General features: G+C 39.8%; 1 protein-coding gene and 1 long non-coding RNA gene across 3 annotated transcripts in view; one reads left to right on the forward strand and one right to left on the reverse strand.

Moving 5' to 3' along the window:
• Nucleotides 1–209: 209 nt before the first annotated feature.
• The window catches only part of jade2 (jade family PHD finger 2), a 214,962-nt gene continuing 191,298 nt past the window's right edge, over nucleotides 210–23,873 (reverse strand). Inside the window, exons 12-14 of one of the 2 annotated variants that reach the window (XM_023962509.1) lie at nucleotides 18,562–18,699; nucleotides 8,727–8,872; nucleotides 210–7,782 (exon numbers count right to left, since the gene is read on the reverse strand). In XM_023962509.1, the coding sequence (XP_023818277.1) occupies nucleotides 7,021–7,782; nucleotides 8,727–8,872; nucleotides 18,562–18,699 (1,046 nt within the window). In that variant the 3' untranslated portion in view covers nucleotides 210–7,020. The remainder of the gene's footprint in view (nucleotides 7,783–8,726; nucleotides 8,873–18,561; nucleotides 18,700–23,873) is intronic. The other variant, XM_023962510.1, reaches the window with a different exon arrangement.
• LOC111948639 lies at nucleotides 11,509–20,774 on the forward strand. Its single transcript, XR_002874597.1, has 4 exons — nucleotides 11,509–12,247; nucleotides 12,385–12,438; nucleotides 19,131–19,194; nucleotides 20,412–20,774. It is a non-coding gene; the product is annotated as an uncharacterized LOC111948639 (long non-coding RNA).

The following is a 23,873-nucleotide window of genomic DNA, read 5'->3' on the forward strand; positions in this document are numbered from 1 at the left end:
AGCACAAGGATTAATGTAATTTGTTGGTGTGATTTTGCACTTCAGGGCCACAGTCATTTTGAAAATCTCTACAAAAACGATCAGACTAAATGGTAACTTTTTGTCTTTTTCACTGGTGCAGTAAGGAAAAAAATACTTCCTGAAACCTGACAAAAAAAATAAAAAAAATAAAGGTTTTGTGGTGTAGAGTTTCAAAAACAGAGGCAGACTTCAGCACACGGAAAGCACTGCTTTATTGACTGCACGGACTGGATCAGATGGGACTGAAACTCCACCAGATGAAGAGGGGTTTTCTTTCAGGGGGGGTAAGAGATTAGAAAGACTGGGTTGGAGTGGGTGGGGGGCATAGTGGGATGCAGCCATCATTAAGGCAACACAAACAGCATGCAGATACAGTCACAGGAAACATCATCATCATCATCATCATCATCATGATCATCATCATCATATTGCTTTTCAAAGTCTCGCTTTAAACATGGAAATTGTACAAAAAGGAAGAAAATAGGTTTTTCGCACTAATGAAAAATAATTTTTTTTGTTTCCCTCCTATAAAGAAGATTCTAATACAAGAAAATAAATATAGCAAAAAAAGCCAAAAAATAATTTAAAATAGCTCTTCTTTTTCATATATGTTCAATAGTTCTCTTTGCTATTAACAAATGGCACAACATTCTTTTAAACAGAGTACAGAAGGATAAACTCCTGCAACATTCATATTATATTGTATTGAAGAACTGATGGAAAGTGGAGGAGAAACGGAGTGGCAGCAGAGATGTTAACACCTTGTGTGAGGACAGCAGTAGGAGGAGGAAGAGACTTTTTTTCTCCCAGCTCTGCTTTGAAAGCATGAATGATTGTTTGGAAATGTCATGAGGGAGCAGGAAGAAGTGAAGAACCGCGTAAAGAGCAGGCAGCTCAATCGATAAACCTTACTTCAGCAAAAAAAAAAAAAAAAAAAAGTAAGTGCTGACTAAAACAGATTATTTTTTTAAAGAAGTACAATAATATGAGGTGCTTCAGAGTATTGAAACAGCTGTGACTTGATTTGTGATGATTACATCCAAGGATAGATGTTGCAATAAAATGATGTTTACACTTAAATCTGTTTAAATATGGAGTAAATTCAGGAGTTAAGGACTGTGAAGGAAAAATAGACGGAAATGTGGAGAAAATGCTTTAAAACGGATACAGAAATGAAGCACATAAGCTCTGGAAATGTCTAATTGTGATTTGTCAAAGTTCCATTTATTCCTGGAAGCGGTGCTAAAAATCGCCTTCTCTCCTTTTATTTACACTGTGCGGGGGTTCAGGACCAGTCTGTAACTAATACTACCAACTGTGGGAAAGTCAAACTTGAGCCAAACGGAGCCGCTTCTCCATTTGTCTTCAGTGAAGTATGTCTGAGCGGAGTCTGCACCTCCCTGAAGCAGAACGCTAAAACCAGATAACAGATGTGAGTTTAAGAAATGGAGCTTTCCTTTTACAGGAAGGAAAAATGGAGGGACTAAATGGGATAGATTAAATAATAAAAATCTTTTTTTTTCTTTCTTAGTTTCACCAACCAAATGTGCCTTGGATGGTATTCTGGAAATATTTTCACTTCTGGTAGTACATTTTGCTAAATATAAAGTTTCAGTTGACTTACTTTGAAGGAATGAGGAGAAATCGTGAAAGCAGAAGTGCAAAGACTTATAAAAGTGGGAAAGTGAATGGTCAGCTTCTTGACTTGACTGGTTGCAAACTAAAAGCAGCAAACGCTGCAGCTTCAAGAAAACCTTCACTTTCTCCATCTCGGTAAAGAAAAGCCTTCGTTTCCTCCTCTCACGCCCATCTCTGTCCTTAAAGCTAGAAATGTCCCTTTTTTGTTTGGATCCATTGATTGTTTCAGGAGCTGATCTACCAATAAAGAAAGCAGAGGGGAGGGGCAGCAGGGTGGAGGCAAGATGGTGGTTTTTAGGGATGATTTGGACCAGAGAGGCTGAGAGCTTTGCTGGTGGGAGGAAGATGATGGATGAAGGGTAACCTGCTCTTTTGGAGCAGATGGGAGCTTTAGTTTCGAAACATTTCAGCAGCTGTGGAGTCAGAAATTGGCCAAACCTTTGAGTTCTGTTCTGTTAAAAAAAGTTGCAAATACGATTTTATTTACCTTCAGAGATCAATAAAAACCATTTTTACACTAATTGTCACATTTAAAGCATTAATTTATGTCAAAACGAACAATTTGAGTAATGAAGTTGTAGATCTCCCTTCAACAGATTTTTTTTTATAACACTTTCTTTTTGCATTAGTTAAAATATAGGAAAGTTATCACTAATCAAACATGTGACGAATGAAATTCTAGTCAATCCTTCAGATCTGAACGCCCTGATGCTCGGCGCCTCCTCCAAAGATGGGCTTTAAGTTGATGAATTAACCTGTTTGCTCCTCCACAGCGGCTCTGTTTGTATGACTAAACCTCCGATCTGTGCCGTGGATGTTGGATGAGGATTTAGCGACCTTGACATTTAGCTTTGCTGTTACAGAGAGGAGCGAAGCGGCAGTAAGAGCAGTGGAAGCGGATCATGAGTCCGGTTTGATACGCCACAGCGGTCAGCTAAGCATTACAAAAGATTTTAAAAAAAACAAAGAACAGCTTTGCAAAGACTTTTTCAAAACACTGAAAATGAACTTATCTCTAGAAGTAGTAGTTGAACAGTATAATACATTATTGTAGATGTGTATAAAGTCCAGTGGAAGGTACATGGGTGGGTGGGTGGGTTTTGTGTGGGTGCTGCAGGTTAGGAAAAACACAGACTGGGTAGTTCCATAGAAAAGATCCTTTTTTAAGATCTAGTTTCACTTTTAGATGTTTGTTTTTGATTCTTAAAAAACATCAATGTGTCATCTGCAAAAAGACACATTCCAATATCATCACATCATCACTGATCGTTCTTTTTCTAAACGTATTTAACGGACAGAGTGCTAATCAATGTTCAGTCTTGTGTTATTTGCTCCACCAGCAGCCCCAAACCACTTCTTTACTGGACGGAGGAGCAACCATGGAAGAAGAACACCTTAAATGGTGTCCCAGTGCTCTCCTTGTCTCCCAAAACCAACTCAGCAATTTCTTTAAGATGGAAATGTTATGTTCATATCTGATTTTATTTGTTCAGGTCTAAAACAAATGTTTTGAAAGGGAACAGATAAATATTTTGTCATTTCTAAAAGTGCTCATGAGTATTGCTTTGCTGAGAAGGTCTGAGGAACCCAGCAGTGAAAGTGCAGTGACGTCGTTCTTGGAGTTTTACATAAGTCGATAGCATAAATGTGAAAGCCTGGAGCTATGGGTCTTTATTTATTCCTTTCTACATAACTGTGGTTGTTTTGGTCTGCTATTGTTGAGGAGGAACCAAGCCGGTCCCTAAAAACTGCTGGGATAGGCTCCAGGAATTCCTGTTACCCTCATCAGGCCAAAGTGCCGTAGAAAAAAGAATAAGACTAAGTCCGAATTCCCACTCTAACTCCTAAAAAACGATATAGTGCGGCACTATGTAGTGGCCTTCACTTTAAAAGCGGTTCGGATACCATGGTCACTACTTTTTTAAATTTTTACTTTTGAAACGTCGGATATGATGTCATCGATTTCAAGGAGTTAAAAAGTTTTGCAATGATTATTTAGGAAACCACTGTCTTCTGAAGATAAAAACGTTAGGGTTTGTTAAAAAAATACATTTTTTTGTCAAAAATTGTTTCGACGCGATGCATTTTGGTCTATATCCGCCGATCTACTGAGCATCAATGCACACTGGTTTTTCGCAGAGACTTCTGGGAAATATTTAGGGAACTTGATTTTGGAATTGTAGATTCGGACGGCACTAAAATGGCAAAATCATTATATAGTGCACAATATAGTGAGTAGGGAAGGAGTTCGGACACAACCTGAGTTTACTTCCTTTAAATGGTCAATCAGGACTGTTGGTCCTTTAAATGAAAAAACTGAAATAGATCAATTAGAAAAATAAAAAATGAATAAAAAAGACCCCAAACTTTGAATCCAGATTTCACATAAACCCGACTGCTGCAAAAGCCAAAGATCATCAGAGCACATTGTAGGTTGGAAAGCCAGCACCCACACCACGATGCCAACCAGAGGAGTGCGTTTACTCTACTGGATATTGATTAAAAAAATCAGAACCTGCAAAAGTCTACAGTCTACAAAGCAAAGAGAGGGCATTGAAGCCACACTGTAAATATAGAATAACCAGTTTGTGTTTGCTAAGGCTGCACAGCATCGTGGAAAAACAACGTCCTGATGATTCTGCCGTTTGTTTGTGGATATCGTTGTAGAATAAAGAAAGGAATTTTGGGAAGAGGGAAATGTGATGGTTTGTCTTCAGTGCTGTGCAGCCTCAGCATTTGCTACTACATGTTAAGGCCATACATGAGAGGCCTTATCTAAAACCACTGTCTACAACGTCAGGCTACTCTGAACATTGATTATTGAAACCATTATTACACGTTTCTGTCAAAGCAACACATGGACCCTCACAACCACCCAGAGGGTTTTTGCAGGCAGCCATGATGCTTCATCTCTCCTTCTTATCGGATTCTCTCTTGAAGTTTGTTGTGTGTGTTGCTATGGTAGCTTGTAATAACCAACGTAGGAAACTTCCGCCGACATGAGCGCGGCGTTCTTTTTATGACGGGGACACCTGAAGGACGAAGAGGACAGATGCAGTGCCATCACCTGTGATAATACTCTCCTGCCATGTGGGGGCGTTTCAGCCAGAGCAGACTCCTGCTTCCTGATGCATCAGGACCACATGTTCATAAAAAAACTAGTCATCTTGAACGTTGTAACCCTGTTATACCAACTCAGTTGTTTGTGTGTGAGAAGGAAGGAGCTGTGCTGTGTGCTCATTTGGCTTTTTCTGTCTGGAGAGGGGGGTGCGTACTCATCACTAACAGCCTATTGGTGCTGTTTCAGCGGATAAATTAAACCTCTAAACGGGCTGCCATGTTTTTCAGATGCTTTTCTTTGGCGTGCTCGCTCCTGCGTTGGAGACCGTCCACACAAACAGAGAACGTTGCCTCTGTTCTGTTTACCCATCCTGGGTCAGACAGCCCTCAGAACTCAGTTTATTTCACCTCAGTTTGGGTCCAAAGGATTGGGGGGCCAGATTTAAAACGAAAACATTAGGTGAACACACAGCTACTAACTTTAATCAGCTGTTGAGCCTGGGCTAATGGCGACCGAAGAAGAAGCATGCCCAGTAGTAGTCATAAAACAATGAAGCCTGCCAAATAAGTAAGTTTCTAGACATACACATATCACTTTATATTTATATATATATATATATATATGTTTATATGCTGCATATGATAGAAAACATAAATTTTGTATACGTATTTAGGTCTTATGTTACTTTATCCACATCTTTTCCACTTTTTTTTTCTTAAATGTTTTTGAACCCCTGAGAAAACCACAAACTGCTTTAAGTACAAAATACAACTCTTAGATAACAACAAAAAGGACTGAAGTTTGTCTACAAACGAGGAACAATTCAGTTCCAGGAGTGGCGAGCGCAGGCCTCTGAGGCTGAAGTTCATGGACATGCAGCCCGTAGATTTGCTCATTTGACTTGATCACATTTCATCTGGAATATTTATGCCAGAATAAAACGTTCACAGGGTTTATCTAAAGTTTATCTAAAGCTGTCAACTTTTAACGGGGGAAAATAAATAAAAATATGAGCTTATATCTGATAAAAAACACATTTTAAAGGAGATTTGTGTGGTCGATTAAAAAAAAACCCTTGTAGGTTTGAACCCTAAGGTGGACTCAGAGCAGAAGGCAGCGCTGATTGTTGGGGGCGGCTCTGCTTTGCAAAGTGCTGCACACAATATCTGCTGATCAATGTCAAACGTTGCATTTCCATCATTTTTAGGCACTATTCAGCTGTTTTAAGGTGACAAGGAGCCCGGTGCTGTTACATGGAGTAATCAGTGCGGTGGGCGGTCCTTTCGCTTTGATTGTTTTTAAGCCGATTAAAAAAACAAAAGACTGATATTTTTCTTGTTTAAGAAACAACTGATTGACTTAATGATTGTTTGGCTGATTTTAGAAGTTTGGGGGGCGGGGGTAAAGTACCATAGGGCAAGTGACAGAAGGCACAAAGTTTCTGCGATTATATATCTCCAAAGATTCAGGGGTTTGTCGAAATACCAATTAGGAAGAACTTGACAGCAGCTAACAGAGATCACATCAAAGATCTATACAACAGCTCAGATGTGAGCTATGGGATTTCCTTGTAGTTGTGTAGGTGTAAGTCTGTGTTTGTGTTGCTGTGTGACAGTCTGAAGGAGCATCAGGGCTGGGGCCAATGTCTTTGCCAATTAAAAACACCCACAAAAGCTGCACATAAAACAGATCGGAGAAGAAAGGCTTCGGTTTGGCAACTGAGTCAATCCAAAGAAATTTGACCCCAACCCTGAATGAGGATCTGTGACAACGCAGCTCTTTGTGCTTTTCAAGGCTGAATACATGTTTCCCGTGTAACTTTCTGCATGTATTCAGAGCCGTTCTGGTGTGAAAGAGTCGTTCTACCAAACGTTTTCAAGAAAACGAGGACTCGTTGGATGCAACTCAGGCCACAGAGACCAGGAATCGAGCATACCCTGAAACCAGCTTGAGTAATAATAATGCCCCAAAGTGTTCTCAAGTCTGGCAGATACCACAGACACGAGGCCGAAGCTGGGCACTTGGACACCCAGAAACAGAACCTTTTTGACTTATACAAAGCAAAAACAAAAAGAATTGTTTTTTTTTTTATCTGCTGACTGTTCAATAATGAGCTAACAGGTAGCTGAGGTCCAGTGAAGCCACCTTACTAAACAACAGCTACATTCAATTCCCCACCAAATTAAAAAAAAGCAGGACAAGAGCTGAAGACATTCTCCACCAATAGATGTAACAGGAATTTGGTTGAATAGCCCCCCCACCCAGCCATGGCTGCCTCCATGTTTGCACTTGAGGCTGTTTTAAGAGGCCAGCACGCTTCTCCTCAGCAGGTCGTCGTTTCCAGAATGCAACTGCGGCAGCCGGAGCGAGCCGGAGCGCAAGTCCGAATCACTCTGCTCGCCGTCAGAGAAGTAGCCGTCAGTCTCAGCAGCGTCTAACAGAGACATTTCCTTTCCTGCCAGAGACAGGTCCATGCACTGCGGCCCTCCTACGCTTCCCCTCCCTCTTGATTTGCTCTGGCGGGTCAAGCGGGAGCGTGCGACACCACCAGCGAGTATTGTGTCGGGCACTGTGGTTCCAGGACTGGAGGCGGGGAGGGGGGAGGAGGCCTTCATAATTCCAGATCCAACGCCCGATGCAACCCCGTTCGCCACTTTGACGCTCTGCCACGGACCGCGGTCATCCGAGATGTGACAGGAGTCCATCTTGGAGATTGGTGGCTGTGGAGGCGGGTCCCTGTGAAGGTCAGAGCTCCTCGTCCGGTGGTGATGAGCATGGTGGTGCAGAGCCTTGGAGGGGCCCCTGGACCTTTCACCTTTGCGGCCCACGTTACTGGATTCTGTGGCACTCGACCAGAGCCCTGTTGCAGTGGAAGGGCTGCAGGCGGAGGAAGCGGTTGGAGCAGAAAGGAGTGCCTGAGGCTGGGGTGGGGTGGTGCTCGGCCCTCGAGAGCGGGACCTGTTGCTTCCTCTTGACTTGCGGCCCAGCTGTGGCGTCTTCCAGGTGGACTGGACAGAGTTCTCCATCATTAGGTTTAGCAGGTTCTCTTCTCCCTGTAGGAGCTGGATGAGAAAACAGGAGCAGTGAGGAGCGCTGGGGAGGGAGAATGAGACCAGCAACAAAATCTAAATCCCACATAAAAACTACACTTCTCTTGCGATAACGATGGATACTCCCCAAATGTTTATATTTAGAATTTCTAAGAATATACTATCTGGCAATTCTTACATTGTCATTTCCTGGATTCTTTTTTACGGTCTTTCACTTTCTTTATGATGAACATCATTAAACTATTATTTTTTGAAGTGGGAGAACTTGCACAATTGGTGGTTGTCTAAAAACGTTTTTGCCTCACTGCAAACATTGTTCTTTCTGTGTCTAAACAATAGTGAGGCGTGTATGGAGAGAAACTAGTCTCATCCGATTTGTGTGCGCGCAACTCTTGATTTGGAACTCATACAATACATTTTGTGCGTGACTGTGTGCAATTGCAATTAGGTATTCGCATGCACAAAAAATTTAAAATACAAATATGTACACAATTACAACTTTAAATTAGAACAGCGTGAAACTAACTATGCAAGGCAAATCTTTAAAAAGTGCAAAGGAATCAGCTGACACACACACACACGCTCAAATCCACACTTACGTTGCGTTTAAATGCTGGTAGAATGCTGGGTCATCAGAGTTTTCTCATCAGCTGCCATAAAACCTACATCTTCCAGTTGCTTATTCTGTTGTATTTTCTGACATTTCCTTTGGATTTCTGGCAATTGCTTTTGTTTTCTGAAACAATTCCTTTTTTATTTTGTTTTCATCTTTAGTGGAATTACATTTTGATTCCAAAAATATAATATGCTTTTTTTAAATTTGTTTTTCGTTTTAGATTTTGACCTTTACTGTTTTTGCATTTGATGTGATTTGCACTTCAGGGCCACCGTATTTTGACCCTTTTTTTTTTTTGAGGAACTTCCTCCTTCCAGCCTCCATCAGCTGAAGACCCTACCTGGTCAGAGAGCAGGCTGCCGCTTTTGTCGTGATGCTGCGCCCCCAGAGCCCACTGGCTCAGCATGTTGTCAGCAGTGATCTGAACCGACTGGGCCAGCCAACTGTCGAACAGAGAGTTGTCCAATGGAAAGGACTTTGACAAACCTGAGGGAGGAGGAGGAAGATGCAGGAGAAGGAGGAGGAATGAGAATGGATGACATCATAAATGAGGGGGTAAATATGGAGAGAAGGAGAAAAAACAAAGCAGGTGAGGGATCCTGCATACTTTTTTAAATAAGAATATATAAGAAAATATCTAAGGCTCAGAGTTGTACACAAACCCATGTGGCCCATTTTTGGTTATTTCTAACCTCAGACCAAAAGTTAATACAAATGAAGTCCCAAAGGGGAGAAGCAGAACAAACTGGATTGTATGCTGAAGAAAAGCGCTAAAGACTTTGAACAAAAAGCTCACCCTGGTCTGACATAACAGTACAGGAAAAGGGAGGAGATGTAGATGCAGATCAGAAAAGGGATACAGCACAAGATATTCATACACACTAAGACAGGGGCCCCAAATCCAGGCCTTGAGGACTGGTGTCCTACATGTTTTCCAACCAACCTGCCATTGAAGCTCCTCATTGGCTAAACACACCTGATCCAGGTAATCAGCAGCAAATAAGGCAGAGATTCTGGAAAACCAGCAGGACACCGGCCCTTGAGGCCTGGATTTGGGGACCGATGCCCTAAGTTCAAAGTAAAGTTTATTCAAACTTTACTTTCAATCAATAGTGCACTTGGGAAAAATCACTTTTTTAAAACCAAACACGGATCTAAAGCAGCATACCTGCATCTGACCTGCAGGACAGAAACATTTAAAGTAAAGAAAATTACAGATTTGAATATTTGTTAGTAATCAATACTGAGATCAATTGACTGTGACAGTAAAAAAAAAAGCAAGTTTCTCATTGAATTCGCTTTTTTTGTGCTTTTTCTATTTAAACATGCGGTCTTAAATATTTTATTTTTGCTGTTTATCTGGAATAAAAGAAACCAGTTTTGCAGCAGAAGTTCTCCTCCCTAAAAGCTGCTTCATCAGGCTCCATCTGAAGGGACATGGCAGAGCAGAACAGTTTGTGTGTGTTCAGAGTGTGTGGGAGGCTGCACACAATGCTCCATGCTTTTAGTTTGTGTGTAATTAGGAGACTTCCATGGCTAAGTGCTGCCAAAGCATGTCATGCATTTCTGCTGAATGTCAAATGTGTCTTTCTTTCACTAAAAACAGAAAGCAAAAAGAAACTTGATTAAATAAGTCCTGCAGAAAACACAATTTCATTTTAAACAATTTTCAACAAAGTTGAGCATGTTTTATTTTCCCAAACTTTCAGTGTATTGGCTTGACTCGAATGATTTTTGCAAAAAAATGTTTTTATTTTGTCCAAGAGCACATTAAAAATTGTGATTGTTGATTTTGTGAATTTTTCTATTTGAGATTTGTATTATTTTCACATTGTCTGCAACTTATAAGAAAATATAACATATCGGTTTGATCTTTATTTGTTTTGTATTAAAATGTACCCAAAAAGTGGTAAAAAATACCAAACAATGAATGGATTTATTTGTCCAGAATTAAATAACATTTAATTTAAAAAAAAAAGATTACACTTATGCACCTTTTATTCTAAAATTTAAGCCGCTGGAGTACACTTGTATTATTGCAAAGTTTTTTTTTACATCCTTTTAAGGTGTTTTTTGAACATTTTTTAAAGGAAGATTTTTTACTGTAAATAAAAACGGTTTGTTTGCTGTGATTCTACAAGCATTATTTTTTTTTACATGTTTGCCTCTCAAGAGCAGAAATCAGAAATAGAGTAGCTTCTGCAAAACTCTGCTGCAGGATGTACATTTTCAAAACATTGTATTTGTGACAGAACCGACACACAATCATAACCCAGAAAACTGAATCTCAGAATTCAATAGACTTTCTTGTCATTGTGACATGTCACATGCACAAGAGGTGTCGTTCAGTCGCTTATTCAGAAAAGTAAACAACAATGTTATAATCTACACTATAAAAACTAAGTTCATTTTAAGGCAAAGGTAACACAAAAATCGACTACCGTTATACTACATTTCAGCAGCCTTCTATTTTGTGTGTTTCTGTTTGTTGTGTGGTGATGGTTGTGGGATAGAAACTGTTTTTTAGTCTGTTTGTTTGTGTTCTGATTGCACTGTACTGCCGTCCTGAAGGTAACAGAGTGTTTCTGGGTGTGATGTGCCCCTGATCGTGTGTTGGCCCCTCTTGAAACAGTGTGAGTTGTGCAGTTCAAATATTGGTGATGTTTAGTCAGTAAAGGGAACTAAACCATCATTCTTTAAGATGCCTATTTTGTTTCAGATACAAGCAGGTTGATTTCCTACCAAAGATCCTTAAAGACCCACTCTAGTGAAAATTGTGTTTTTGTTGTTTTTGACAGGTTCTTATGGAATTTTTCTGATGATGCAGGACATATATGAAGAAAAAAAAGCTTAAAATTGCATTTCAAAGTATTTCTTTATTTAAATCATTGTGAATCAGGAGCATATCAAAAAAGCTCTTTAAAAAAGCTTGGAGCAGTGACACTATTTAGGTGTTCCAGTCGGCAGGCAACAAACTTCCTGCTCCGCTCCATTCTGATCATCCACTGTCAAACAAATCCATGAACCTCTTTGTTTTCCTCGTCTGAGCTGGAATCTGGCTTAAACTGTACACCCGGATAGCTCTGATATTGCTAATGTTAGTTTGGGGTTGTGAGGGGCTGTAAGCTAGCAGAAAAAAAGTGTAAACAAAGGGATGATGGGAAGTCAGGACAGGCTTACTCCACGCCAACAGTACCGTCCACAACTGAAAATTACAACTAAAAGACCACTGGGAATGTTTTTACAACAGATCAAAGGATGACTGGAGTGGGTCTTTAATGATTATAACAGAGCTCTACTTTCTCTCTCAATCTGAGGAATTCTGCAACTCTTCTTAATTTTTAAAGAAAAAAACTGTCATGTTTTCATTAAAAGAACACATTCTACAAAAATAAATCCCTGAATGTTTCCATTTTTCCCGCAGCTCCCTGTAAATCCTCCCTGCTTGTAATGATCAGCCAAGTAGGACAGCAGGAGGTGCTGTTAAGGTGCGTTTAACACCAGCCATGGCACACACACAGAGCCTGTTGTTTCCATGACGCAGCACGTCTCTGCAGGAATCAGCAGGGCGAATAGCGAGGGAATAGGTGACACAGGGGGTAGGAGAGACAGAAGAGAAGTGTGATGAGGACAGGAAACAAGGCAGAGGAAGTGGGAACAGAGGAGAGATCAAACAGCCTCCACTTGTAGTTGTTGTGACTCTTAGGAAAAACAAGTATTGCTTTTGCCAACTTCTATTCGCTTTGTGGACTTTTTTCAATTTAGCTGTAACTAAAAATAAAAAAACAGTTTTTGTCAGTGTAGCCATGGACTTCACTACTTTCTGCAGATATTTGTCTGCTGTGGATGTTGCTCTACAATGTAAACTACTGAACAAAAATACTATTGATTTCTATAATGTTTGCCTTTTCATGGATATATATTTTTGATATAATAGTTGTTACTTTTTAGAGAATTCTAAAAAGCGTCTTCTTTTTCCCCTCAACTTCCTTCAACAGCATCTTCTGAATCCTAGAACCAGAGCTGACAGAACAGATGGTCCAACTCAGACGGTGAGATCTGAACACATACGGCACGCAAAAGCAAACAGACACGACGCTCCGACACAGAAAACAATGTACTATATATAAGTATTGCATTGACAATGCAGAGACGCACCAATCCCCACTATGACAACATAAAGGCTGTAGATACACGCTAGGAATTGTTTGTCATGGGAATATGGCCTGTCTGATGATGATGATGATGATTTACCAGCATGTATGCAACATCAAGATGCCTTCTTTATCCCTCTGCGGTCAAGTGGAAAGAGAAAGAGCGAGAGATCAACAGAAAGAGGGAGTTTCATAACACAAGGACAGATGGACAGATATGAAAGACAGATTCACTGTAAGAAGACACGAACAGATGAGGGAACTGACAAAAAAAAGACTGGAAGTTTTGATCAGAGCAGGAAGTAAGCAAGGCACAACCAAACAGCTCTCCTGCGTTATCATTTGGTCTGTTTGTTCATATTCAGTTCCAAAGGAAAACTCTGGTGGCTGTGCGTCACTGCCGATATTCATTGTGTTTGGATGAAACACGCAGAGCATTTGATATCTCATATGACTCCATTCTTTGCTGGAAAATCCAAACAACTTGTTCCAAAGAGTTAGGACACTTTGCAAAACAGAAATGAAGAGATTTGCTAATCATATAAACACCTATTCTATTCCCCAAACCAGGAAAACATCTCAAATGTGGAAAATGACATGTTTCTCATAGTAAATACTATTCCATGCAGAATGCAACACAGAGAGCAAATCAGCTGCTGAAGTTTGGAATTCAAGTTTTCCTTTTTCCTTGTCTGGTATTAGACTGCAGCAGGACTGTAGGCCGATCGAATGAGAAGTCAGACTATCCATGTATTGACAGCTGTATTTTAGAGATGTCTTGCCATCCTCACAACATCAGAAGCAAAAACGTCTGAACACTAGGATGAAGAATTAGTTTTAGCTTTCGTTTTCAATCCCTAGCTCTAAAACAATTTAAAATATGCCATAAGTTTCCCCTTTGCCTCAGTTCACCTTAAATGAGCTTTGGCCCGTAGAAGCGGTTTCTGGCTCACGCTGGCGTGTGGCTTCTTCTCTGCATGACTTTGCATGGATGAACCTGCTGAACTGTGTCCCACAGTAACTGCTGGAAGTCTCCCTGAGTACATGCTGTAGTTGGAATAAAAATTAAGCCTGATTTCTTCAGATTTGGGGACTGATTTAAACTTAAAAGTTCAACATAGTTTCATAAGTACCACTGACTTGTTATCACATGACTTGTTATCACATCAAAGGATTTCTCTCATTTCTTTTGAAAGATAGCACCGGTACTGTTCACGATTGTCTCTGTTACGGCCTTTGAGCCATACCATACACCTTTCTTTGCAGGAGATGTCACTTGCCAGACCTACTATAAGCTGATCAGGATCAGCTCATGGCATTTTGATTGATCAACTTAAGTGGTAAAACTGGTGGTAGAGAGTATGGGTGTGTATTGGGAAGAGTCTGGCGATACGATACATATCCCGATATTGTGCCACAACACATTTTCTTTCTTTTTTTTCTTTTTTTAAATATGACTTAGAAAAAAACTCTACCTGAATTTCAAAATGTCTTCCATTATTATAAAATTGTTGAATTCAATTGATTTAATAATCACAATGTTAAGCACTGCAACTGTATCTTATACATACGGTAAGTTGTTTTTACCCAGGCAAATTTGTAGTGCTTTTATTTTGGTTACTTAAAAACTAGAAAGGTAAGAGTCAACATTGTCTGATTTCCACAACAAAATATATTGAAAAAAATGCTTGAAAAATGGAATGAATGTGCCCTAACCAATAAGGATCTAAAGTATGATTGAGGTTCATGTCTCATAAGACCGAAAAAAGCTGTTTAGTTAGTTCAGTTTAGAATTTTCCTATTGAATTATATGTATTCATGGTCCATATGATGTTATGTTTAACCTTACAATTATCGGTATGAAGCCCATTGAGACGAGTGTTGTCATGATTTTGGGCTATATAAATAAAATTGAATTGAATTGTAAATGGTTGTACACAGCTGTAAATAAATCAGTGTTGGATAGCCTTTTGATCCCCTTGATGTTTTGCGTATCATGTTTTGTTCCCTCTATTTTGGTGCTTACATTTCGTTCTTTTTTGTTCCAGTCCGCTCTTAGTTGTAGGTCATAACAAATGGGGGCTCGTCCGGGAACACACTGTGCATCTCCTCAGATCGGTTCAGTTTGTTACTGTTGCGCAAAGCATCTGACTGATCACGTGATATGGATTGAACAGCTGAGCGTGCTGCGTCATTTATTTAATGGCGACGCACGCACTTCATTCAGGAAAAGCACCGGCGAGACACAAGCCTTGTCAGTCCGTGCATAAAGCTTGTTTCGTACCTGTGTGCAATTGAGTGGTCCATATTAATTTGTTGAAGAGGCAGCCGGTAAGAAAAGACTTTATCCAAGCGCTAAAATTGCACGATCCCTTGTTTCCTTGTTTGTTTGGTGTGTTGTGGGACCGGAGTGTGCGCTCCGCAAATGTTTGTGTGTACTTCAGGTACCAGTGGGAATTTTCAGCATTAAGGATTAGATGTTTATTTCGTCGGTGTGCTTTGTAAATTTACACTGGGAAGTTCTTTATGAATGTGAATTTTTGCTAAATAATGAGATTTTAAAGCAATTCTTGAATAAATTTGGAATTAATACATGAACTTAAATAAGAATGTTATTAAAGTAAATGAGTAATGTTGCTAATTAACTGAGGCACTTTAAATTGCATAAATGTTTGTTGTTAATGTGTATGTTGAATTTTTGTAATATTTATTACTGTTATTGTGTGTGTTTAAGGTTTTTACCTATTGATTGCTGCCAGATCAAATGGAAATAAATTAAAGTTTAGAAATTGATCTCAAGTGGCAGTCTGAGTAAATCGATCTTCAACGTTGGACACTCAGCCCTTTTCAAGTGTGGGAAAAGTACACAAAAAAGTATAAACACTTGACAGTTACAGTCTACTCTAAGCTGTAGGTCTAAATTATTGGGGGCTCGTCTGGGATAACCCTGTTTGAACTGTGGTAATCTCCAAAGGTCAGTACAGCTTTTGTGGGTTCCTTTTTACTGCAGTTGCCGTATATTTCTTCTGTGTCATGCCCAGGCTTTATGATTTTCCTTCTTTTTCCTTCCTAGACCGTTAAAAAGTCTTCGAATGTCTAGCTGAGCCAATTTTGGTTCTTCTATTGGATGCTAGTTGGTTATTTTGCCATTTTTTGCGGCAGTGGGATATTTTGGTCAGAGATTGATTTTCTGTTGGAGATAAGCGTGCAGGGCTGACACCGCTGTGATTTAAAGTCACCCCAGGCCCGGGAAGCCTGGGAAGACATGCAAGTTAAGGGGTGTTGGGTAGGAACTAGCAGTCTGACTTGAATAACAACCTTTGTTTATGAGATTTGAAAAACAACTGCATTATGATCTAAGTGAAATTATTATTCTTTGTGTATAATGGATGATAGGTTATGACTTTTTAGCTTTGCAGCTAATTGTTACTGTTATTATTGTTCTCTCCATTCACTCTAAACTTTTTCCACCAACCTGTGAACCCAGTACTGACTCATGGTGCCTCGACATAATACTTCTCTTCATGTATGATTGCATAAATATGTGATCCATTATATTACCTTTGAAATTCTGCATACTCTGTTCTATTACTGTTATTGTTAACTGTAGCGTTGCACTAAGGACATTTTTCCCAGATGGGACAAATGAAGGGGTCATCTTATGTTAAATCTTAAACATCACCAGTCCTATAACTCATAGAATCATAACATGTTGATTTGTTAGAAATGGAAAAGTCACGCTTGCTGAAACCCTGAAAATGTTTAAGCTTCACTGAAATGACAAGAAGATGATCGGTGGAAGTGTAGCAGAAACTCAATTTTTTGGCAGAGGAGGCTTAAAATTGTCCAATTTCTCTCAACAGAGAAACTATTCTGATGTGTGGCGCCAATATTCACAACAAAAAGAAACTCCAGATTTCTAAAACTTGTCATTTTAAAGAATGAAGATAAAAAGAAAAGAAAAGGAGGTCTACTTTTCTATTGTCAGGATTGAAATGCCGGCAAACCAACACTTCAAACTAAAATACTGTTCGATTTTGTAAGAAAAACAAGAACAAAGTTAGGCTTTGATTTGCACGACGTCCACCAAAAGATAATCTCTCACATCAGATCCTTTCTGTTGTCAGCTGAGCAGGATCAGTTTGTTCCTTAAAAACAGATTGGTGGGTTTTCAGCAGCTTTTTTTCGCTCTACCATCACAGAAACATTAAGGTTTGTGTGTTTTCTGAACTGCTGGAGTCCTTCTGTCAATGTCCCTTCTCCTGCTCATCAATCCTACTTTGTCTTCTTCACAGATCATTTATTTACTGATTGGTATCAAGATCCTGACAAACTAAAAGTTACAAACAAATAAACCTTTACACCTACATAAATGGTTTTCACAAAGTAAGCATAAAAACCATGATGAATCTATACTATGAACACTCTTCAAGTATTTGAATATACGTTGTAAAAAAGAAATATGCGTGGAAGTCTTGAAAAGAAGAGAACCATTGGAGCTAAAAACACAACTTAGTGTTTCAGATATTCATCCCACATGTTATAGAATACAACTATTAAAAAAGCATTTTACAAATGACATAAAAAATAATTATTCCTACTAACAATATATTTAGAACAAAGGAGCTTGATTTCTGAGGAGGTAATGTGTGAAATTCTTTGTTATTCCATGTTAACTTTTGTATTTCAGTAAATATTTTATCTTTTAAACTAAATGTGTGTTTCAAGCATAAGACTTGATAAGAAACCTTTATAGAATGTAAAACCTTAATTTAGGGGAGGAAAATGTTGTTTTGAATTGTAAAAGTTTGCTCTGCTTCTCATAACAAAAAAAGAAATTAGCTATGGAGTGTCGTAGGTCTGCTATGTGATTACATATGTCAGTAGATTAATCAGGGCACCAGCAAGGTAACGAAATGAACAGAGATAGACTAGTACTAAAATTATAATCTCAAATTCTGCTTTTTTTTGGTATACAGAAGTAGTTTTTTTCTTTGCGCTGATTTGAAACATCAGCGGTAGCGTTTCCTCTGCAGCTCGTTATTGATTCCTTTGAACCCCAGCCACATAAAACTGCTCCGAGGCAAACATGTCACCTCTTTTTGCAGCAAAGAAACAAACAAATCTCTATGCTTTGTAATTGACTTTCTGCTTCAGAGAGGGGCTTTTCTTTTGACTTTTATCAGGATGCCACAGCATTGAAATGTTAATCCAAGCCTAAACAGTCCGGCAGGTGGCTTGTCTCACACTGACAATGTAAAGCTCAGCGCCGCCACTCACCTGTCAATCAAATGTCTATCAAATGGCTTGAAGCAAGGCGCTGAGCCTTTATCATCTGCACGCTCACTTCAAATCTGTGTGCGTGAGTGTCAGGAAAATGCCTGTAAATTACAAGTATCTTCATGCTGCTGAGTCAAAAACTAAAGTAAGCCCCACTGCTTTGCTGTGGTTTAAGATATCAAAATAGTCAACAGATGGCAAGTTAAAGTCAAAAATCAATAAAGGCTCTAATTATTAGGCAGTGACTCTGCTAACATTTTGAATAGGAGTTACTTCCTTCATGAAGCCATTTGAGTATGTTGCATCTTAAAACTATCCAGCCTATTTAAAAGGGTTTTAAGTCTTTTTCTGCATCAGACCATCAAACTGCCATGACAAAGTTAATCCACACTCAGAAAACAACACACATATTCACAGATATGCATTTAAGAGTTCTTAGAACTCTTACAATCTATATATAATATATTATCATATATGGAACGCGTTAAGGGTTAAAAAATGCCGGTTGTGAGGAATATTAACACGGGAACTAAAACTCCGGTGTAACTGTTTTACAAATCTGAACACTTTTGTTTATATCCTTTTTTGAAAGGAATAAAACAATGACTGTTTTTACATTAAAAAGTTTTAATAAAAGGTGCTACAACTCTGAAATCTTGTAGAATATCCATTTGCGGGCGCCATCTTGTCTGCAACCAGGTCCCTCTCAGTCAAACACGCCCACACACGCACACAATGTACCTAGCTCTTTCAGCAGAGAGCCCTTCTCTGACTTCCACCTGTCCTTTGTCTTCTCAGGACTACTCTTCCTTCTCTCCTTCCCTTTCTCCTTCACTCCATTCAGCTTCCTCTTTTCTCCTTTCTGGCTTTGCTCGTTCTCTGCGGGGAGACAGAAAACAGGCTCCGGTTAGGGGACTTGCTGATTCCTCAGTTTAGATTGATGTGCAAAATGTCTGTAAAACGAAGTAAAGGTCCGTACTTTAGTCATTAAAGTGGTTCAATATAGTCTTATTTGACAGAAAGTTGTAATTATGCAACATTTCAGACAGTTTGTTGCTGGTAATTTAGCAGGAGAATAACTCCTTCTGTTGTTTAAAAAAGAACATATTGTAAGGGGAAGTCAATGCAGATGCTCTGTGTATTAGCCTGTCTCCTGTCTCCTGTCTCCTTGAGATGCAAGGACCGGACTGAACCATTGTCCTTTTGTAGCTCGGTGCAGTCACAGCTGCTTCAATAGGGGCAACATTTTTTTTTAAAGATTTGTTCGTAATTAGGGCTTGTTGTAACAAATACTGTGACTTTTTTTTTAGGTGATTCACTCCGGACAAGGAAAGTGCCGCATAGGTAGAGCGGTCGACCTCTGAGTGGAAGATTGTAAGTTTGGTTTCCTGTCTTTCTCATGTTACCTGCCCAGACACTGAACCCCACATTACTTCTGGTGGGTATAGGTTGGTGCCACTGTTCAATAGCAGAGCCACCATCAGTGTGTGTGCTTGGGTGAACAGGACTGGGACCGTAAGGCCCTTTGGGCCTTCAGGGAAGGTACTAAAAAAGTATATACCATCCACCATTTTACCAAAATCCACCAAATGTGCATTTTCTGTTACGTAATTCTGACTTTTAGAACCTGTTTGATCAGGATTTTCAGGCAGACTCAGTTTGTCTAAATAAGCTTGTTTGGGGATGGTACTGCTGCAAAACACCCATTGACTGTGGGTTTAGTTTCCTTCACCTACAATCTTGCTTGCTGGATAGATAGCGCATGTTCACACTGTAATGAAACATACCAGGGTTCATTTGCAAGCAAACAAAGACTCACATTTTCAAGTTGATCAGTGAATTTGTTTAATTCAGGTCTGGACTGGGACCATTCTCATCCACAAAGGTCCCAATCGGACATGGGGTACCTCAAGGCTCAATTTTAGGCCCTATTTTATTTTCTTTATACCTGCTTCCACTGGGCTCCATCTTTGAAAAACATCATATGTCTTGTCACTGTTATGCAGGTGATATCCAGATTTATCTACCCTTAAAATCTGGGGGAGTCCAGTGTGTAGAGAACCTACAAAGGTGTTTAGAGGAGGTTAACGCCTGGATGGACCTAAACTTCCTCTGTTTAAATGAAAGGTTTGGGAAAACAGACCTCCTGACAGGATGCAGCAGTGCCATTGGGTCATTAGACTCTAATCAGTCTTTTGTTAGGAATCTTGGGGTCACTTTAGATTGTCGTTTCAAATTTGACAAACAAGTTAGTGCAGTGGTCCAGTCCAGCAATTATCATCTTAGATTAATCAGTAAAGTGAAGCCATATCTCCCCCATGACACCCTGGAAAGGGTTGTTCATGCATTCATCTTTTCCAGACAGGACTATTGTAACTCCCTTTATTCCGGGATCGACCAGTCTCTCCACCACCGTCTTCAGCTGGTTCAGAATTCAGCTGCCCGACTTCTAACGGGGACCAGACGGCGTGATCACATCACACCAATATTGCGCTCTCTGCACTGGCTGCCTGTTTCTTTTAGAATTGATTTAAAAATCTTACTCTTGGTTTTTAAATGTTTAAATGGTCTGGCACCTCCTTATCTTTCAGAACTCCTGCAGAGCCATCGTCCTCGTAGAGCTCTGCGATCTGTAGACCAGATGCTCTTAGTGGTTCCAAAGACTCGACTTGTGACCAAGGGGGACAGAGCGTTTTCTGTGGCTGCTCCTAAACTCTGGAATCGTCTTCCCCTGTCAGTGAGATCTGCCAGATCCTTAAATGATTTTAAATCTCTGCTAAAAACTCATCTTTTTACATTGGCTTTTAACACCAGAGAGAATGATAATTCAACAGATTTTTTAGTGTTTTCTTTTATTGATGATTTTATTATCGTTTTACTGTGCTTCTTTGAATTTTACCTATGGTTTTAGTGTATTTATACTTGTGCAGCACTTTGGATGTCTGGCGAATGTGAAAGTACTATATGAATAAAGATTTGATTGATTGATTGAAAACCACCAAAATTTGCTAAACAAATAAACTATGATGAAATCTCATTGTATCACAAATTATGTTGGATTTCTTAGTAAAAATCCAGAAGCTAACCTTTGCCACGGACTTCTAGATCTACACAAAGCAGACATCAGTTGTATGTCAGCTCTTCAGGTGTGTCACATGACATAAAGCAGAGGCCTGCAGAGCTACGCTGTCCTTGTCCTCTCCCTGCAGGAGACCTCATTCCCTTTCTCCAGCTGGGAGTACGGCAGAAAACACAACAAGCTAAGGCATTATTTTTACACCAAACTGGTGCGAAAAAAAGAAAAACAATGGCTTAGGATTTCCGTTATACTTTGATATGCATAATGCATGAGTATTCAAAATGACACCTCCTATATTAGTATTACTTTACACAAGCACTATTAGTTAGCCTTTCATCTGCACAACACAAAAAAGTGACATTTGTTCTCTAAATATCTGTGCTCGTCTCATGAACGGCATAAAAAGTCATTTGGAAACATCAGCAAGATGAACAACCTTGACATGGGCAGGATATTTTCTTTTAGTTATTAAATAAAGCTCTTCTTAATTTGATCAACTCAGTTTTCGGTCGTTAACTCGGCGGCACATTAAACAGATACACTTACGAGCACACACGTCTGCGCGCACAGCACGTGAGGAAACAATGCAGACACATGCCGCCACACTCCAGCGAGTCTCACATTTGGAGCCCAGTGATGATCCCCCCCCCCTCCCCATCTTTCTGACACGGGAAGCTCTGATTGTTGAGATGTCGTGTTGTAACAGACTCCTGCTGTTTACACTAACAGTCCTGACGGCACAGCTCACGAACGCCTCCGCCGCCGAGTTATTAAAGGAGCGCAAAAGTAATCCCCTTCTCAATTTTCAACATTCTTCAACACTTTGTGCCTGAAAAGCATGAAGAGCTCAAGCCAAATCTAATAAAAATACACCATTTCTAATTTAATTAGGAATTTCCCCCCCAAAAAAGTTAAGATTCCAGAGGTTAGGGAGACATTTCAGCACATTAACTGCCAACTTCACCTAATGTTTTGCAAAAAACTAGAAAGAAAAAAAAGAAAAGTTCAGTGTAAAAGTACAGTGGTGTCTGTGCTGGAGTGTGTGTGCGGCTGTCATTTCCAGCAGTAGGTTGTCCTCATGCTCAGTTTAGCATGGAGGAGCAGGACACGCATGAATGGAGCTGAGAGAGACCACAGAGAGATTTCACACTGTGACGACCTCTCTGTGTTGATATAGGGTGTGTGTGTGTTCGAACAGACAGAAAGGAGTGTCAGACTATAGTTCAGTGAGTATTCAGCACTAAATGTTTACTTAGAGGGAAAAGAGAGAGTCAGGTGGTTTGTGTCTGCAGTCACTTCATGCTGGTCTCTGCAGTTTCTAGTTTTTTTCAGTTTAAGGAGTTGCACAAAGAACTGCTTGAATTTAGAACTAAACTGAATTTCAAAGCAATTATTCAGCATATATACATCTCCTTGTCATAGTGCCGCTTTTGTTCTTTTTGTTGCTTTGCTTTCCTTTTAATGATTATTCTTCATTATTTATGTTAGTGTTTTATGCTGTGAATATTAGCATTCATTGATTTATTAGGAGAAACGTACTGTTGTTTGGTCAACTGCTTGTTCTTCCAGCCCGTCTGAAGCCATAACCACAACTGCCCTTAGGGGTGGATGTGGACCATCTGAGGGGGAAAAAACGGGCAAATCTGTACGGAGCACGCGGGTGGGTGGCCTGCACGAAATACTGAGACTCAGCGAGCCCACAGAGCGAAAACGTTCATGCACATTTTTTCTACGGCATGCTGTGGGGGACTGATCATAGGAAATACTGACAGGTCGTAGCAAACACTTACAAACATAAAGGGGTGAGTAAGGATGAAGCTGGTGAGACGCCATACACGTTTATTATTTTTTAAACCCCCAAATCCTGAAGACTTTGCTATGAGGCCGTTAGCACTGTTCAAGTGATAAGTGTAGACTCCCAGTGCGTGTGCGTTCGTGTTGGCTCAATAAGAGGCCAGTTTTGCACCTTACTAGCGACTGCAGTGAGGCATAAGGCCCCCGTGCAACAGCGTCACCGGTACGGCATAGGTGCATGCAAATACTTCACAATAAATTTACCACATGCAGAACAATGGTACGTTCTATTTTCACGACGTCCCTTGAAGTGGGCGCATGACCCTCGAGGGCAAGACACGCCTGCGCTCCCCTTTAATATGCGGCTTATCCTCTCGTGGGCCCTGACACCCCAAAAACCCGCCGCACGCTAACGAGTCAATCCCCATACGGGTCCACAAGACCAAAGCTTTAATCAAAGTGTTTCATGGTCGTCAAAAAAGCTTTGGTTTAAGCTAATGCTCCATAATTATGTCAATTAAAAGCCAAAAAACCTGTACTTTGTAATCTGTTATGATGTTTTTTGCATATATCTTTAAAGGTTGGCTAGTTGATGCGGAGAAAGCTAAACATCTGGTAATTTATGATGATTTATGACAATGAGTTATCAATTTATTAACTCTTGTAACTGGGTAAAACCATTCTGACAACTTAAAACAAACTAGAAGTTGAATTCATAGTCTGATTGATGGCAGAGTTTAGCCAAGTCAATAAGGGAGGTTTCTAACTTTCATTAAAAAAAAGAGGCAATTATAAGTAAGCAAGTATTGAGAAAAACTTTATCATGAAAACTTTTGGGAAAACTGGAGAAAGCTCAAGATATTGTAGCAATCCTTGTTTGATGATGTTTTCTTCCTCAGCCTACAGCATAGACATTTTTTTCTCATTTTAGATAGCATAATGTTTTACTCTTTGTACAAACATGGGCTTATATTTCTGCATCCTGGAAGACGTTTCCCATTTTTAAATTGGTGTCTGCATTTTTTTAACAGCTTTCCATCCCTGTGGTGATTTTGTGAATCCCCTGAAGCTCCAAGGAAGCAAAAGAACAAAGAGTAAAAGTTTGTGTCTTTCACGGCTGCATGACTTTTTAGTTTGTTTTCAAATCGTCCAGGTACACCCAGCACAAATCTGTGCCCCT

This window comes from Oryzias latipes, chromosome 14 (genome assembly GCF_002234675.1).
Source record: "Oryzias latipes chromosome 14, ASM223467v1".
NCBI classification, from domain to species: Eukaryota; Metazoa; Chordata; class Actinopteri; order Beloniformes; family Adrianichthyidae; genus Oryzias; species Oryzias latipes.